We start from the raw sequence: 18,355 nt of genomic DNA, 5'->3' as shown, positions 1-18,355 counted from the left end.
GAGAAAGGAAAGGATTGTGTAGGCAGTTACTTGAGTGCAAACAGGGAATTTAAGTAGAGTTTTTACACATAAATAAGGGGAAGGAGAGTGCTATGGACTGAATATGTATCTTCCTCTGATATTCATACCTTGAAGTCTTATCCCCAGTGTGATGGTACTTAGAGGTGGGAGCTTTTCGAAGGTAATCAGGATTAGATGAAGTAATTTCGTCCCATGACAAAATTAGTGCCCTTATTGAGAAGCAGAAGAGATGAGAGTAGCTGCCCTGCCCATCCCTTTCTCTGCCATGTGAAGACTGCAGGAAGGTGGCCATTTGCAATCCAGGAAGATGGTCCTCAGCAGGTGCTGAATCTGCTGGTGCCTCCACCTTGGACCCCTCAGCCTCCAGAGACTTGGAAAAATGAGTAGTTGTGGTCTAAGCTACCCAGTCTACTGTCTTTTATTACAGCAGCCTGAACTAAGGAGGAAAGTTAGGAGAAGCATTCTTCAAACAAGGCTACTTTAACATGGGACTAGGGAAAATGACTTAAGGAGCCCTCCATTACCCTGGATACGTCAGCCTGGAGGCCACGGTCACCCCCCATCCATGTAACAAACACGTATTTACATAGTCTGCCCCGTGTAGATACAGAGAGATATACAGACACATCGAAACTACTTATATTTAGAAAAATTGCCATGTATGCTTAGACATGTACCCAAATATAGGCATTTACAAGAAACAGATAGAAGCCCACAGACACCAAAATACACATAGCTATGAACACTAACTAGAATCAGTGAGTGAAAATGCAAGTGAGGAATTTCAGAACAGATAGGAAGGCAGGGAGTTGCTGGCGGGTCTAGGGCTGGATGCTGGAGAAAGTGAGTAGGCGAGTGAGACAGAGATACAAGTAAGGACCACCAAGGAAGGACTGCTTGGTAAGGCAGCTGTAGACTGGACTGCCGGGTTCCAGTGTGCCAAAGACAGAGACTTCAATTGCCATGCGTGCTGTGTGTCGGCCCACTCTTCATAGACAAAGGTTGGAGCACAAGGCTCTCTTCAGGGCAATAACCTGCTTCTGATCCCTTCTCTACTCCCCTGGTGTAAGATGCCACACAGGCATCTTCTCTTCTCCTTTCCTTTTGGGAACTGGGCTCCTGGCTCCCAGGTTATTCTACATTTTCTGCTACAAATACATCTGAGTACCAGTCATCTTCACATGATGTGACTTCCGTAATTAATACAGAAATTCTTAAATATAGATGCTGCACTTGCATTTTTTGATATTTCCCCAAAGGGAGAGTAGCAATTATGTATGCAGATACAGAGAAGACAAAAACAGGGAGGATAATTCTACACAGAAAGGAGTTCACCACTCTGTGGGAGGCAAAATGTGAGTAAAGAAGGAAACAACGATCTGGTACTCTCTTTTCCCCAGAAAAGGCACTTAGAATAGGTATTTCCAAGTTATGGCAGTATAAAAATCCAACAATTCAGGGTTTACCCACTTGGAAGAATGTCCCAAAGCAGCCCCCACTCATTCACACAATAAAACTACACATGAGAAAAACCAAACTTCAGCGGTAAATTATTATTGATACCTGCTCTCCAAACAGTAGTTAGAAAACTACGTTTGTAATAGATCTAGAGAATAAAAACACATGCAAACTCTCAGGAACTGTGAAAGAATTAAGGCCTAGGACAGAGGGGGGGGGCAGCTTATCCCCCCAGGCCATGGTTCACTTCTAAAGCAATTAGTTTATCAGAACTTTCCGCTCTTCTTGGGTGGGATGGAATGGAAAAGGGCAGGGGAGGAGTGATCAGGCCGACATGCTTCAGTCTCATGCACGATCAATGGAGGCAGGAACCAGCTGTCAAAAGGCTCCCAGCAGCAAGGGCCCAAAGGCCTCACTGCATGGCGCAGATGCTGTGGGGCAGGAACTCCTGCACGTAGGTGGCAGCTGCCTTGGAGAGGTAGGTCATGGTGCCAAACCTGCCACTGGGTGCACTGTCATACAGAAGAGTACAGATGCCAGACGCAGGATCCTTGGCCAACATGGTGTCATCTGCACCGAGGGTTTTCTGTTTGGTTTTTAAGGGTGGGAGAACACAGGGGAAAGGCAAGATTACTAATCCTACTGATTAAAGTCCTGATTAGGATAACTCAGAGCCTCCTCCCCATTGCCAACTAGTTGGGTCTTAGGCTGTTTAGGTGGGAAGGGATCAGAGTTTGGCACAATATGTTAAATATGAATTTCTGTACATGCAGTTTTCACTAGGTCCCCCAGTCCTATAGCACTATTTGTATTGATTGCTTAGAATTCTTGAAAGTTAAAGATAACAGTTAATTAAATGAGTTGTATCTGTTAAATGCCAAATGTTAATAATAACAAATCACCCCAGAAGGACTTTGGTCTGAATCTTTCTAGTACCACTGATTTCAACCCATATTATTTTATCTTGCATTTGATCCTGATTTCTTTCCAAGTCAACTTAATTCAAATAGACTGTAAGCTTTCCAAGCTAGAGTTTATGCCTAAAAGGGATCACATTTTTTTTGACATGTGGACTAAAAGCAATCCAGAATATTTAAAATTAGGACTGTCCTGGAAAATAAAAATAATTTTGATTTCTTTTGCATTCCCCCACAGTGCCGAATAAAACGAAACACCCATTAACACATTTTGGAGATCTTCCCATTGACAACAGTGCATGGCCTTCACCTTAGTATTCCTACTCTTCATCTAGGAAACATTTGGAAAGCTTTCAATAAAAAGTTTGCATTTCTTAAAGGGGGTTAATTTCCTGAAGAAGATCTATTGAGAAAAATTTTAAATGTAGAATTAAAAGTTTCACTTTAATATTGTCCTATAGGTAAGTAGTGAATGCAAAAACAAAACCAAAACCAGGGCAAAAATCAAACCTCTTTTCCCTAATAGTCCAAAAAAGGATATGCTATCCCACAGTCTCTTACTAAGTCCTTCTTGCTACAGAAAATCAATTGATAAGAATGAAATATGATGAAAAGCATAAAAACCTCATGAGTTCTGGGCAACTTTACCATCTAATACAATAGCAAAACACTTGGTGAAAGACAGAGGTCCTCCGACCACCTACTTCTTTAGCCCTCAGAGCTCAAAGCCACTCACTACAAAGGGGGCCCAGAAGAGAGCTATGAGAAAGAGAGTGCAAGAGAGTGACCTTGGCTTCATGAAGCGCTCTGCAGTCAGGTTAGTGTCAGACATTCCCCTGTGAGGAAACAACAGGGTTGTTGCCGTTTGCTTACCTGTTCTTGAAGGAATAAGTCATTAGCAATATGTACTATTTTTTCCACAGCAATGATGCTTCCTATGCTATGAATTTCAATATCTGCCATCATGGTGAGGACAAGGATGGCTTCAACCAGAAGCTGGCGGTACTCGGGCTGAGGTACACGATTCAAGACCGACTCCACATGAACAGAGAATTTAATCTCGCCTGGAGTCATCTGTGATAGAGAAAAATAGAATCAATTCCTAAGAGCCCATCATCCGGGAGGCATCAATCGCCTATTCTGAAAGGCAGTAAAAACAGAGTAGCCAAGAGCACTGCTCAGTCTCCTTCAAAGTACCTGAGTGAGTAAATTGGTTCAGTCTTTTTGGAAGGCAATATGGCAATGAATAACAAGAATCATAAAAGTGTCAGTGCCCTCTAACCCACAGTCCTATTTCAGAGCCTTCATCCTAAGTTAATAATTCAAAAGAGGAAAAAAATGGCCCCATGTGCAAGAGTGTTTACAGCAGCATGTCACAAGTGTAAAACCAAACGTAATCTAAACACGGGAATGGTTGTGTAAATAATGGCACATCATGGGACAGCAACTTCATGAGTTTTTATAGAGTCATTTAAGAGAGTAAATATGACGACTGTGCATAAAAGAAAAATCTAAGTGGAACTTAAAGTTGTATTTACATGATGACTAGAATTATGTAGAACATTTATATACTGTTAGATTAAAATGGGCAGGCAGGAAGAAATAAAAAAGTTACTTTAGGGTGAACAGGATTGAGGAATATGTTTGGGTAAAACTGTATTGAGTATATGGTGGCACTGGAGATTTGGACTTTATTTTTGTTTTTTAAAAGATTTCATTTATTTATTTGACACACAGAGAGAGACAGTGAGGGAGGGAATAAAGCAGGGGGAGTGGGAGAGGGAGAAGCAGGCTTCCTGCTGAGCAGGGAGCCCGATGTGGGGCTCGATCCCAGGACCCCAAGATCATGACCTGAGCCTAAGGTAGACACTCAATGACTGAGCCACCCAGGCAGCCCAGAGATTTGGGCTTTAAAGGCCAAGGTTCAAGTCCTGCCTTTGTCAGTTACTAGTTTTATGACCTTGAGCAATTTGTTTCCCTTAATTTGTTTCATTTTCTATAAATTGGGAATTACGATCCCTTCTTTGGGCTGTCTCCTATACCTGTGTTGAAGATCAAAGTAAAGAACATGTGAAGGTACTTTGAAGACTCGTAAAGGTACCATTCAGGTATGTATTGTTATTAATTACACTAATATTTCAATCTTGCTTAAAAGCAGAGAAAGAACAAATAGAGGACACGGTGTTCTTTATTAGAGAAGAGGCCTCTAGGTAAGAGGGAAACCCTGAAGCATAGCATTAGCTTTCTCCCCTGGCCCCTCCAGCCATTATCTGCAACAATGCCAGTGTTTTTGAGAATTTTCCACTATCCAATCTTACTATTCCTAATTTGCTAATTCTAGTTCCTTTGTTGGTTTTGTATAAAGGCTATTTTTATCATTTCAATGTGATTGGGCCAGAAGGGAAATATAAAGGCACCTGATAACATATGTGTGTAGTTCATGGCAATGTTTTCCAACCATAGTTACATATTAGGCTCATTCTAAGGATTTTTTTTTAAGTACTGGTGCTCAGGCCCCATCCCTGGAAATTTTAATCTGCTAAATTCGAGGTGGGTGCTCAGGTTGCTGTGGCATACAGTTTGAGCTGAGGACCACTAGTTCATCATCTAAAAGTCTACAGGAACCCTACTAGAGAAAGGTGGGGATGAGAAGGATGGGAACATGAGAGGTCATCCATTCTTAGATCTCTATCTTGTCTGTCCTCTCTGACTCTGGCCACACTTACACAAACCAGCCTAATTTAGTCAACCACTAAATGAGGCTGTCCTTATATAATTCATAAAATATGTAATTACTCTCTCATAGTCCCATTCTGTTTTCAAAAAACATTCTCTCTTTTCTTCCAATGCACCCCACATTTAGTTGATTTGGAGACATAGAACAATTATTTTAAAAAATGATCCCTGAAATACTTTAGCTATACAATCAGTCACATAAATGTGAAAGCACAAAATCTCACCTCTCTAGTGGTTGAAGAAGGAAGCACAAAACCTTCCACAGAGAGTCCGTGACACTGCAAGACAGCAAAAACATGTTGTCACCAAGGATATACTGACAACTGGGGCCTGTAAGGAGACACGTAGTATTTCTAAGTATGCTCCATTGGGTAGATGCTGAGTAATCCCAGACCAGTGAAAGGCCCTGCAGCCCAAGTGTCCTTGCCAAGGGGTTGTAATTACTGTGTGTCAAGAAGCACGGGTGGACTATAGGACATGCAGGGTTTACCCTCTATTTAAAGGAGTGGGAAAGATAGAGAAGGTCTACCTTCTGGGAGAGACTAGCCCAAAGATTCAGAGACTATCTGAGAGGTCTCATGCTAGGTCCCAGACGCACCACTAATTGGCTTTCAGAAAGATTTTTAGGCTGAAGAAAACTCAAAAGCTGCACTTGCAGACATGTATAGTTGCCGCAGTTTCTAGTGAAGCATCCCCCGTCAGCACTGTTGATGATGCCCTCATCTCGCAGTACTTTTCCCATAGTACTTATCATCTTTTAACATTCTAGATAATTTACTTATTTATTATGTTTATTCTCTATCGTTTGTCTCTCCCTGGGGGAATGCAAGCACCATAAGGGCAGAGATTGTTGTCTATTTTGTTCTTTGCTCTTTCGCTGTTAACACCTAGGACTCTGCCTAGTGCACAGCAGATGCTTAAGAAATACTACATAAGTGAATGACATTTTATCTTCTCTCTCACCATCAACTCATTTATTAAAAAGCAATGGGAATTAATGACTTGCCATTTTAGATGTTACCTAAGTCAAAACAGTATATAGTAAGCCACAAAGATTCCAATCCCATAGGTTTACTGACTCTGGTACCAGATACTTCCATCCCATGTTTCATATGCCAAATGACAGTCTTTGTACAGAGAATTACCAGCCTGCAAGCATATGTGCAAAGTAATTATGTTACATTCATCCTCTAAAAGGAGTGGAATGACAAAGCAGAGGGCATCTGTTTTTCCTCTTACATGAGGGTTCCAAGTCCAGGGTTTGATTCTGCCACAAAATAGTCAATCTTCCTAGTCATTTAAATGTTCCTTTTCGTGCAGTCTCAAGGCCTTAAGGTTTTGCACCTTTATCATAACACATCTTAGCTTTGCATTATCGCTGCTATTTAAGAAGGTAACTATGGATTAAACTCCCTGATGACAAAAACACATACCTTCCATGTATCTGGGGTAGAACAGCACTTACTACATGTCTGTGAAATAGAATTGCCACAGCGCAGGCATAACTGTACAGATAAAATACCTGTCTGTAGAGGTTAGAGAGAGGAAAGCAAGTTTTAAGTACTCTTTGAAAAGAAGATTGCCAGAGCTGGTAGTCTGAAGAATCAACTTTTACCTTTCCCAAAGATCACCTGTTTCTGTCCCTAGAAGAATGAATATCAGTATACTAAGGGGAGAAATGTAACTAAAGGGTTTGAAGTTCTGGATGAAATTTTCTTCAGGTCCTTGTCAAGGGTAATGAGGCAGAAAGTGGCATCTAAGAAACTATAAATGAGACCCATGAACGAGTACAGTGGACTGCCTGGCCCTCTAAAGTTGTCACAGTCATAATGGTGTGAGGTCCCCTTAACTATCTTTGGCAAGCTAAGCCTTTTAAAGAAAAACAAAAATTGGCCATGCCAACAGAGTCTTTGGGCCATTAGCATCACTAGGATCTTGGATTTATTTGGTAGTTTTCATCCAAGAAAAGATTTAATAGATTCTTACACTAACTCCTCAGATACCACAGTCATTTCACAATAGCGTCAGCACATTGCTACAAAAAAACATTTCCACTCTACAGTAGCTACAAAGAAAGTGGGCTCTTTGTGGCCAAATTTGATAAGCAGCAAATGTATCACAATGTCCGACAATGTTCAACTATGGCCAACATCAGAGAAGCCATGATTTTTGAAATCTAATTTATAAACAAGACTATAACAACAATAATAGAAAGAGACTGAATCATAAATAATACCAAAAAAAAACCCCCAAATAACTTTGCTAATGAGGTCTTCTTCTATGTTTTGTCCATAAGAGCATATGACATTTATATAATTGTGGTGATGTCACAGTCATGTCCTATCCCAACCAAGGGGGCCTGAGGATACCAAGGGGGAAAATAAAGAGATGTCTACAATGTTATTCTCACCTTCTGTAAAACTTTCCATACTTTTTGATAAAATCCAACTGGCACTCTGTTCAGTGCTCCATCTAGCCTTCTTCGACGTTGCCACTGACCTTGACGATTATCTTTAGATGTCTGTTGACCAAATGCACTAGGAAAAGACCCACTACTTGAAGCCACAGGTGTTCCAGGTGACTTGGGAGAAAAGGGGAGGAAAGAATGTGAAGAAAAAGTCATCTCTGTTCCTCTGAACAGAATAATAAACACACTGTAGAATTAGAAACCACATATTGAGTGTAACTTCCAAGATAAAGAGGTTACAGTGAAGCCAGTAGAATTGTGAGTAGCTAGCAACAATGTAAACAGATACAATCTTTTTAGAAAGCAATCTAGTGATACTTAAAAGGAGCCATAGAAATATTGATCATCCAGGAGGTTCTTAGCTGTCTCTATTCTTGGTTATCTCTGTTAAACTTCTAGCTGGTCTATGCCTTAGTCTGGTGCTTTCAACATAAGCTTCAATCAAATTAAAAGAATTGAAATCATACCAAGCATGTCCTCTGACAACAGTGAAATTAAATTAGAAATCAGTAACAGAAGGAAATTTAGGAAATTTACAAATATGTGAAAATCAGATAATATACCCCTAAATAACTGGTGGTTTAAGAAAGAAATCACAAGGAAAATTAGAAAACACTCTGAGATCAATGAAAACACAGCATAGAAAAACTTAAGGGATGCTAAAGCAGTGCTTAAAGAGAAATTTATGTTATAAATATTTGTATTAAAAAAGAAGTAGGAATGCCTGGGTGGTTTGGTTGGTTAAGCATCCACCTTTTGATTTTGGCTCAGGTCATGATCTTGGGGTTGCAAGATCAAGTGCTGCACCAGTCTTCGTGCTGGAAGTGGAGGTGCTTATGATTCTCTTTCTCCCTCTTCCCTTTGCCCCTCCCCCTCTCCCCACCTATGTTTTCTCTTTCTCTCTCTCTCAAAAAAAGATGTTTTTTACTCTTGCTACTTCTGATCAGCATAGTAACAGAGTTACTATGATATTAAGCAAGAAAAGGAATAAACATCATCCAGAATGGAAAGGAAGAAGTAAAACTATATCTGCAGGTGACATGATCTTATATAGAATGAATTCACAAAAAGCAATTAGAACTAATAAATGAGTTCAGTAAAATTGTACAATATAAGATCAGTATAAAATCAACCATATTTCTAAATAGTAGCAATCAATAATCTGAAAATGAAATTAAGAAAACAATCTCATTTAAAATAGCATCTGAAAGAATAAAATATGTAGGAATAAATTTAATGAAGGATAAAATGTATACTCTGAAAATTTTAAGACACGTTGAAAGAAACTACAGAGTGGAAAGAAATCCCATGTTCATAGGTCAGAAGACTTAACATTGTTAAGATGGCAATACTCTTGAAATTTATCTACAGATTGAACACAATCATCATAATCCCAACTGGGTTCTTTGCAGAAATTGATGAGCTTATCCTAATATTCATATGGAAATTCAAGGGACTCATGATAGCTAATACAATCTAAAAAAAAAAAAAAGACCAAAGTTGGAGTTGCCTTAATATCTTCAGTTTAAGAAATCTGAAATCATAGTCCACTACATTATGACTCATTGATTTAAACCAACGACATTTAATCGAAGATCAGTCTTCCTAAAATGTAACCTTCATGGGGCACCTGGGTGGCTCAGTGGGTTAAAGCCTCTGCCTTCGGCTCAGGTCCTGGTCCCAGGGTCCTGGGATTGAGCCCCGTGTTGGGCTCTTTGCTCAGGGGGGAGCCTGCTTCCCTTCCTCTCTCTCTGCCTGCCTCTAGGCCTACTTGTGATCTTTGTCAAATAAATAAATAAATAAAACATAAAATGTAACCTTCATGAGTGCAAGGACCAAATATGTTTTGTTCTCTATTGTATTTCCAGTGCCTGGCACAAAACTGGCACTCAATTAATATTAACTAAATAAATTAATAATCAGAACAATAGCCAATCCAGTGGTTTTCAGACTTAAAAGTGCATCAGAATCACCTAGAAAGTTTATTAAAGCACAGATTGCTAGGCCTCACCCAAGCCTTTCTAATTCAGTAGGCCTAGGGTAGGGATCAAGATTTTACATTTTTAATAAGTTCCTAGGGGTTGCTGATACTATCCAGCACAGTGCCTGGCGGATAGTAGGCATGCAATTAATTATAGTATTTGCGCCTGGGTGGCTCAGTGGGTTAAGCCGCTGCCTTCGGCTCAGGTCATGATCTCAGGGTCCTGGGATCGAGTTCCGCATCAGGCTCTCTGCTCTGCAGGGAGCCTGCTTCCTCCTCTCTCTCTCTCTGCCTGCCTCTCTGGCTACTTGTAATCTCTCTCTGTCAAATAAATAAATAAAATCTTAAAAAAAAAAAAAGAAAGAATAAGTGTATAAACAGACACTTAGCAAATACTTATTAAATTGAATTTTGCTTTCTGAAATAGAAAAGGCTGGAGTTGAATCTCCTTCCCTACCCTTTTGGGAAAACAAATAGAAAGATTTTATTCCCATACATGAAGTTGATTTATATACTTATTTTTTTGTTCTTGATTTATTTGTTTATCTTTTCAGTCAGTCAGTATATGTCATGACTTACATAACAGCACACTCAAAGCACTTGTGATTGGTATATAATATAACAGCAGTTACCAGAAAAGACGATGACATCAAATCTATACCCGAGGGATGACCACCATTGGACTATAAAAAAAATTGACAAAATAAGATTTTCAAAGGGATGAGGCAAGGCAAACATTTGTGTTTTTAAAAGTTATTAGTAGAATAAAATTACAGACAATTCAAGTAACTAGCCAGCATGTTATTTAAAACGCTGATGCAATAGCCTTACTCTAGAAGTCATGGTAAAGGGTAAAACCAAAACCAAAACCAAAACCAAAACAAACAAAAAAATACCGACCCTTAAAAATATTTTTTCCATGATCAGAAAAAGGGGCATTGGTGAGTGGTAGAGAAAAGGATTTAGAACAATACGAAATACCAGAGAGGCAGGTAAAGACAGAAATCAATAATTAGAAATTAGAAAGTAATGAAAATTTAGCACTCTCAATCATCAAAATTACAGTCCTAATGATTTGGGCTCTCTTGAAGTCCTATAGGTAGTGGATGTGTAAAAAAAGAATTAAATGATATAGCTGCATAGGTCAAGTCCTTAATATCATAGTAATCTAGCTGGGAACATGTTCAAGTTCTAAATATATAATGAACTTGTAGGTAATACTGTGTGACTATAAACAACTGTAAAATGGTTAGCCAATCACCCTTGGCCAAAACAAGGATTGTTTGACAACAACATCAGTTTAACTCTTCAGTATGAAGCATAGTTCTTTCACCTTTCAGATAGAAAAATGTTCAGATTATCCAAATTATCTGCCAAAAAACCTGTAGAAGTGACCACTTTTCTATTTCAAAGCCGTTTCTTATTCCATTCAGTTCTTGCCCTTGCATAATATAAATCTGAATAATTTCCTTCAAACTGAACTTCAAGCATTGGCCTCATTCTTGTCCTTAATGGTTCTGATTCCTACAAAACCCCAAACGAATAAAATTTCCATTTTGTTTCTCCTCCTCTGGATGTGCTAATTCTGCAAGCTACCATAAATCAGTTTGGAAGGCAGGAGGAGTAGTTTTAAGATTTTCATAAAAAGCTCCACTGGGGAGACCAACTCAGTACTTTCAACTCAAAGACTCTGAAATTACATGATTTCCCAGAGTTTTGAAAGAAGCTATGGAAGTTTATGTTAAATATTTCTTTCTAGAGCACAATAATCTGCCTATTCTCATATGCAGGGAAAGATGAGTAAGAGGCTACAGTATGATGTTCGAGGACTCCCACCAACTCCCAGACTGATTTAGATGTTTTTTCCTCTATGTGTCCACATACTTTCCATATACCTCTATCATGACAATGATAAAAATCTAATTTGGGGACAATGTCTGAAAGTAGATTTTTTAAAAGGCCCTCACCTCATCTCTTGTTCTCTCTAATACCTGTTCTTAAAAGTAAGGAATTGGAGACTAGTTTCATAAAGAAAATTCATTCCAAAATTATATGTTAATTTAAACAAGAAGAATTCAGGGTTTCAATTTCTTGTTATCAGAAACAAATTACCTCCCTCCTCAAATTAGTAAAATAGTTTGGTCTAGAAGAAGAAAATGATCTGCAAAATGAATGTTACAATGGAGAATCAAACAAGCTGCTGTGTGGTTTATTATCTTATTTGTAAAACGGCCATGAACTCATGCATGTTATACATGCCTAAAGGCAGGTTAAATTATGTTAAAGGGTCCCTAATTGTTTCACCTGACTCTCAGTTGAGACAGATAGTCTACGAAATTCCACCTGAAAAAAATGGCTCTGATTAAATGCAGGATATGAAACAAAACACACCATCCCAACAAAGTCTGATTCCAAAAGAAGATTCTTAAACATGACAATATCCTAGCTCATCTCCCGAGATATCAAGATGTCTTACCTGCTTTATCTCACTTTTTAACTGCATTATCCCAGTTCGTTCTGTTTTGGTTGCCCCAACAGCACCAATCTCATGGATAGAGATAGCAGGGCTAACATTTGAATCAGTGGGACGAACTACATAGCATGACAGATTAAAGAGAAAGAGAGAGGATAATTAGGTTCAAATTATTTTCTCCACCACGCTTAAAAGACTTGGATATGTGTCCTCCTTTTATGTTAATAATAATAAAAAACAACCAACCAACTATAACCTTGCTATTCAAAGTGTGGTCCACAGACCAGCAGCATCAGCATCTCCTAGGAGCTTGTTAGTTGAATCTTGGGTCCCACTCCAGGCCTACTGAAGCAGTTTGCATTTTAGCAAGTTTCCCAGGTTATTCTTATGCACAGTAAGGCTTGAGAAGCACTGCTTTATATCTTTTTTATTTTTTTTACCACTCTGGGGTCTAGTATCCATCCACCTGACATTGTATATTTCTTTATCCTAAGCCTGAAGTTGAGCATGAGAGATAAACTTTTTCATTTGCCCTGTTTTAGGTGCTTGATACCAAATTCCACAGACAAACCACCAAGTGCAGGTGGAGGATTAATTTGTGATGGACTCCAAGATGTGTCTGAATGCAAAGGTGAAAGGATGTGTCAGATGCACTATAACAGCTTCATACACATAGGCACACCACTGTAAATGCTATTGAATTATTGCCAAATGGAATACAAGAAAGTTTCAAGTGATATGGGCTGCTGGTTGTCCTAAAGTGGACATTTAGGATAATGTAAAGGAATAGATAGAACAGTTCAAAACAAAACATGGTAGTAATCTACTTAGGGGATATATCATTTAAGGAGAAAAAAAGAGACATACAGTAGTTTCCAAATCTTGTTCCAGAAGACAGCTTTGCTTTTAACTGTTTCGTATATTGGGTTTCTATTTAGTTGGGGGAAAGGTTCCTCTGATAAAAGAAAAACATTTTAAAATCAGTGGGATAAAACTAACACTCTAAAATGGAAATGCCATTACTCAAATCTTACCACTTCGTTCTACTCCAAACTCCTTGCCGCTGAGAATGTGATGCAGGAGGTTCTTCATGGCCGAAGGACTGAGATTCATGAGGCTGTCTGTGGCTTCCTCAGCTAGTCATCAGAAATGTTAGGACGTTGTTAGTGTATAGAAATGCAACTGACTTCAGCGCAGTGATTTTATATCCTGCCAATTTGCTGAATTCCTGTATGAGTTCTAGCAATTTTGGGATGTAATCTTTTGGGCTTCCACATAGAATGTCATGTCATCTGTGAACAGTGAAAGCTTAACTTCTTCTTTGCCAGTCTGGATGCCTTTTATCCTTTTATTTCTTTTTGTTGTCTGATTGCTGAGTCTAGGACTTCTAGTACTATGTTGAATAGCAGTGGTGAGAGTGGATAACCCTGTTGTGTCCCAGACCTTAGAGAAAAAGCTTTATTTTTCCCTGTTGAGGATGATATCTGCTGTGGGTTTTCCACATATGGCTTTTCTGATACTGAGGTATGTTCCCTCTATTCCTACACTGTGGAGAGTTTTAAACAAGAAGGCATGCTGTACTTTATCTAATGCTTTTTCTGGATCTATTGAGAGGATCATATAGTTCTTGTCCTTTCTTTTATTAATGTGGTGTATCACATTGATCAGTTTGCAGATGTTGAGCCACCATTGCAGCAAAGGCAAGGAAAGGAAGCAAAAATGAACTACTGGGACTTCATCAAGATAAAAACTTTTGCACAGCAAAGGGAACAGTCAACAAAACTAAAGGCAACCTACAGAATAGGAGAACATATTTGCAAATGCCTTATCAGATAAAGCGCTAGTATCCAAAATCTGTAAAGAACTTATCACACCCAACTCCCAAAAAACAAATAATCTACCCAAGAAATGGGCATAAAACATGAAGAGACATTTTTCTAAAGAAGAAATGGCAAATGGCCATTAGACATGTGAAATACATGTCTAAATACAGAAGAAATACTAATGGCAAATGGCCAATAGACATGTGAAAAAATGTTCAACATCCCCTGGCATTGGGAAAGTACAAATCAAAACCACAATGAGTGGGGCAACTGGGTGGCTCAGTAGGTTAAGCGTCTGCCTTCCAGTCAGGTCATGATCTCAGGGTCCTGTGATCAAGCCCCGAGTTGGGCTCCCTGCTCAGTGGGGAGTCTGCTTCTCCCTCTCCCCCTCCCCCTCCTTGTGAATAAATGAAATCTCTCTTAAATAAATAAAATCTTTAAAAAAACCTATAATGAGATACCACGTCACACCACTCAGAATGGCTAAAATTAACAAGCCAGGAAACAACATATGTTGGTGAGGATGTGGAAAAAGGGGAACCCTCTTAACACTGTTAGTCGGAATGGAAGCTAGTATAGCCACTGTGGAAAATAGTTTGGAGGTCCCTCACGAAGTTGAAAATAGAGCTACCCCAACGACCCAGCAATTGCACTACAGGCATTTAACTGAAGGATACAAACATAGTGATTCGAAGGGACACCTGCACCCCAATATTTATAGCAGCATTATCAACAAAAGCCAAATTATGGAAGGACCCCCAACGTCCATTGACTGATGAATGGATAAAGAAGTGGGGAATATATATATATATATATATATATTTTTTTTTTTTTAAATTTATTTTTAATTTAATTTATTTTCAGCATAGCAGTATTCATTGTTTTTGTACCACACCCAGTGCTCCATGCAATCCGTGCCCTCTGTAATACCCACCACCTGGTTCCACCAACCTCCCACCCCCCACCACTTAAAACCCCTCAGATTGTTTTTCAGAGTCCATAGTCGCTCATGGTTCACCTCCCCTTCCAATTTCCCCCAACTCCCTTCTCCTCTCTATCACCCCTTGTCCTCAATGATATTTGTTATGCTCCACAAATAAGTGAAACCATATGATAATTGACTCTCTCTGCTTGACTTATTTCACTCAGCATAATCTCCTCCAGTCCCATCCATGTTGCTACAAAAGTTGGGTATTCATCCTTTCTGATGGAGGCATAATGCTCCATAGTGTATATGGACCACATCTTCCTTATCCATTCGTCCGTTGAAGGGCATCTTGGTTCTTTCCACAGTTTGGTGACCATGGCCATTGTTGCTATAAACATTGGGGTACAGATGGCCCTTCTTTTCACTACATCTGTGTCTTTGGGGTAAATACCCAGGAGTGTAATTGCAGGGTCATAGGGAAGTTCTATTTTTAATTTCTTGAGGAATCTCCACACTGTTCTCCAAAGAGGCTGCACCAACTTGCATTCCCACCAACAGTATAAGAGGGTTCCCCTTTCTCCACATCCCCTCCAACACATGTTGTTTCCTGTCTTGCTAATTTTGGCCATTCTAACTGGTGTAAGGTGATATCTCCATGTGGTTTTCATTTGAATCTCCCTGAGGGTTAGTGATGATGAACATTTTTTTATGTGTCTGATAGCCATTTGTATGTCTTCATTGGAGAAGTGTCTGTTCATATCTTCTGCCCATTTTTTGATATGATTGTCTGTTTCATGTGTGTTGAGTTTGAGGAGTTCTTTATAGATCCTGGATATCAACCTTTTGTCTGTACTGTCATTTGCAAGTATCTTCTCCTATTCCGTGGGTTGCCTCTTTGTTTTCTTGACTATTTCCTTTGCTGTGCAGAAGCTTTTGATATATATATATTTTTAAAAGATTTTATTTATTTATTTGACAGAGAGAGGTCACAAGTAGGCAGAGAGGCAAGCAGAGAGAGAGAGAAGGAAGCAGGCTCCCTGCCGAGCAGGCAGCCCGATGTGGGACTCAATCCCAGGACCCTGAGATCATGACCTGAGCTGAAGGCAGAGGCTTAACCCCATATATATGTGTATATATATATGTATATATGTATATTTTTTATATATACATATATATAAAAAGTGGAATATTACTCAGCCATCAAAAAGAATAAAATCTTGCTTTTTGCAACGATGTGGTTGGAGCCAGGGAGTATTACGCTAAGCAAAACAAGTCAGTCAGAGAAAGACAAATACCATATGATTTCACTCCCATATGGAATCTGAGAAACAAAACAGATGAACATGGCGGGGGGGAAAGAGAGAGAAAACAGACTCTTAACTATATAGAACAAACTGAGGGTTACTAGAGGGGAGGTGGGCAGGGGGATGGGTTAAATGGGTGATGGGAATTAAGGAGTGCACTGGTAGTGATGTGCACTTGGTGTTGTATGTAAATGATGAGCCACTAAATTCTAGACCTGAAACTAATATTTCACTGTATGTTAACCAACTAGAATTTAAATAAAAACTTGAAAAAGAAAAAATAATAACCACAGTTAGTAAGACCTTACTACATGTAGGTCATGACTTTAGTAACAAACAGTTATGACAAGTACTTGACCTTGAGAAGTTTAACAGCTATTTGGGAGAGATTACACATGTAAACAAGATAAATAATAAAAAAAAAAAGTCTAGACTAAGTACCAAATGAGAATTGTAGACAATTAATGCTTTGGAAATCAGAGGAGACATCAGTCTCCAAGGATGGTAACTGAAAAAATTAGTGGGAAATACTGTGAAAATAGGAGGTAGGACTGTTGACGTTTCGAGTATCAGACCCAGGGATCTTGATTTCATTGTATAAGAAGTAAAGAGCCATGGTTTTGATGAATCCACAGGGGAAAAAAATCAGTAATAGGAAATGAAAGATAACTGAAGAATGGGGTTTATGATTAAATTAGACCCTGGGGCGCCTGGGTGGCTCAGTGGGTTAAAGCCTCTGCCTTTGACTCAGGTCATGATTCCAGGGTCCTGGGATCGAGCCCCGCATCAGGCTCTCTGCACGGCAGGGAGCCTGCTTCCCCCTCTCTCTCTGCCTGCCTCTCCACCTACTTGTGATCTCTGTCTGTCAAAAAATAAATAAATAAATAATCTTTTAAATAATTAGACCCTAATAAAACATCCCTGCATATGTGTGCAAGTGTATATGTAATACATTTATGTATATGTGTGTGTATATATGTAATACATGTATATATGCAATACATGTAATCCATAACAATGTGCTGAACTGGAAATCATTTGGAATCAGGCAGACTTCGACTCAAATGGTACTATTTACTAGGCAAGTAAAGTTACTTTAGGCAAGTTATTTAATCTTTCTGAGATTCAGATGATTTATTTAAAAGTAGAACAAAAATATCTTCTCCAGAGCATGGTCATAGGATTAAATGAGATAATATATGTAAATAGAAAGCAAAAAAGCCCAGAGTCTAACATATGGTAGGTATAAAATAATCATTAGCTCTTTTCCTTCAAAAGGTTATTTTAATATTAATTATGTAATTTAGGTTAGACTCAAGCCAATAAATTTAGCTACTTGTTAATAGCTCAATTAAAAGCCTTTCGGGGAAAGGTAACAGAAATAATGGCTAAAATTGAGTTTTGCAACTTTACTTTCATTTTTGTATACAATCTCTATCTCTGTTATTTCACCATTCTTATTGCAATCAAACAAATACCAATGAAAAAAAAATAGTCACACCATGGCAGTCCCTTTCCCTCCCTCACACTTTATACAATTTTGTGCAGCTTCCATAGGCCCCTGCTTTTCTTCTAACTAAACCTGTTATCTTGCCAATATACCTACAGTTAATTTCAAGGAGAGTACTGTCAGGTAAATATCAACAGAAATATGGCATTCCTTTATTCCATCCTGTTATTGACTAGACAGAATACTGACAATATGATCAAACTGATGTGGTGACTTAATCTGGGGTCAAGAAACTGCACTGCCAGGGTGCCTGGATAGCTCAGTGGGTTAAGTGCCTGCCTTCGGCTTCAGTGGGATCGAGCCCCACATCAGGCTCCCTGCTCAGCGGAGAGCCTGCTTCTCTCTCTCCCTCTGCCTACTGCTCCCTCTGCTTGTGCTCTGTCTCTTTCTGTCAGATAAATAAATAAAATCTTAAAAAAAAAAAAAAGAAACTGCACTGCCCGAGTCAGAATCAAAGCCAGTCTGTCACACTCAATTTGATGCATACTTAGGCTCACACTAGAAGTTGCAAAGAATGTAATTTGGAGTGCAGAGCCCCCAAGAGGTGGAATTGTAAAGTTGCAGAACAAATACATAAATCTGTGATAATACCAGTCTCGTGATTTGTAGAAATAGAAGTTGACTAACATGGGAACAAGATTGCTATATGCAGCTTCTGAGCTGCTAATAAAATGTTTTCACTTTCTTTCCCTCCCGATCCAAAACACAATAGCCCTACATTAATAGTGAATTCTGCC

The 18,355-nt window shown here is 39.0% G+C and overlaps 1 protein-coding gene across 5 annotated transcripts in view; it reads right to left on the bottom strand.

Annotated features, from left to right (window-relative positions):
* Positions 1 to 1,559: 1,559 nt before the first annotated feature.
* PHKA1 (phosphorylase kinase regulatory subunit alpha 1) overlaps positions 1,560 to 18,355 on the bottom strand; it is a 142,432-nt gene continuing 125,636 nt past the window's right edge. For 2 of the 5 annotated variants that reach the window (XM_044236021.1, XM_044236024.1), the window contains 8 exons: positions 13,088 to 13,189; positions 12,057 to 12,172; positions 11,885 to 11,923; positions 10,213 to 10,263; positions 7,543 to 7,713; positions 5,357 to 5,410; positions 3,270 to 3,470; positions 1,560 to 2,065 (listed from right to left, as the gene is read on the bottom strand). In XM_044236021.1, coding sequence (XP_044091956.1) covers positions 1,892 to 2,065; positions 3,270 to 3,470; positions 5,357 to 5,410; positions 7,543 to 7,713; positions 10,213 to 10,263; positions 11,885 to 11,923; positions 12,057 to 12,172; positions 13,088 to 13,189 — 908 coding nt within the window. In that variant the 3' untranslated portion in view covers positions 1,560 to 1,891. The remainder of the gene's footprint in view (positions 2,066 to 3,269; positions 3,471 to 5,356; positions 5,411 to 7,542; positions 7,714 to 10,212; positions 10,264 to 11,884; positions 11,924 to 12,056; positions 12,173 to 13,087; positions 13,190 to 18,355) is intronic. The other 3 variants (XM_044236023.1, XM_044236025.1, XM_044236022.1) reach the window with 2 other exon arrangements.

This window comes from Neovison vison, chromosome X, assembly GCF_020171115.1.
Source record: "Neovison vison isolate M4711 chromosome X, ASM_NN_V1, whole genome shotgun sequence".
Lineage (NCBI taxonomy): Eukaryota > Metazoa > Chordata > Mammalia > Carnivora > Mustelidae > Neogale > Neogale vison.
This window is presented reverse-complemented; position numbering and strand designations above follow the sequence as displayed.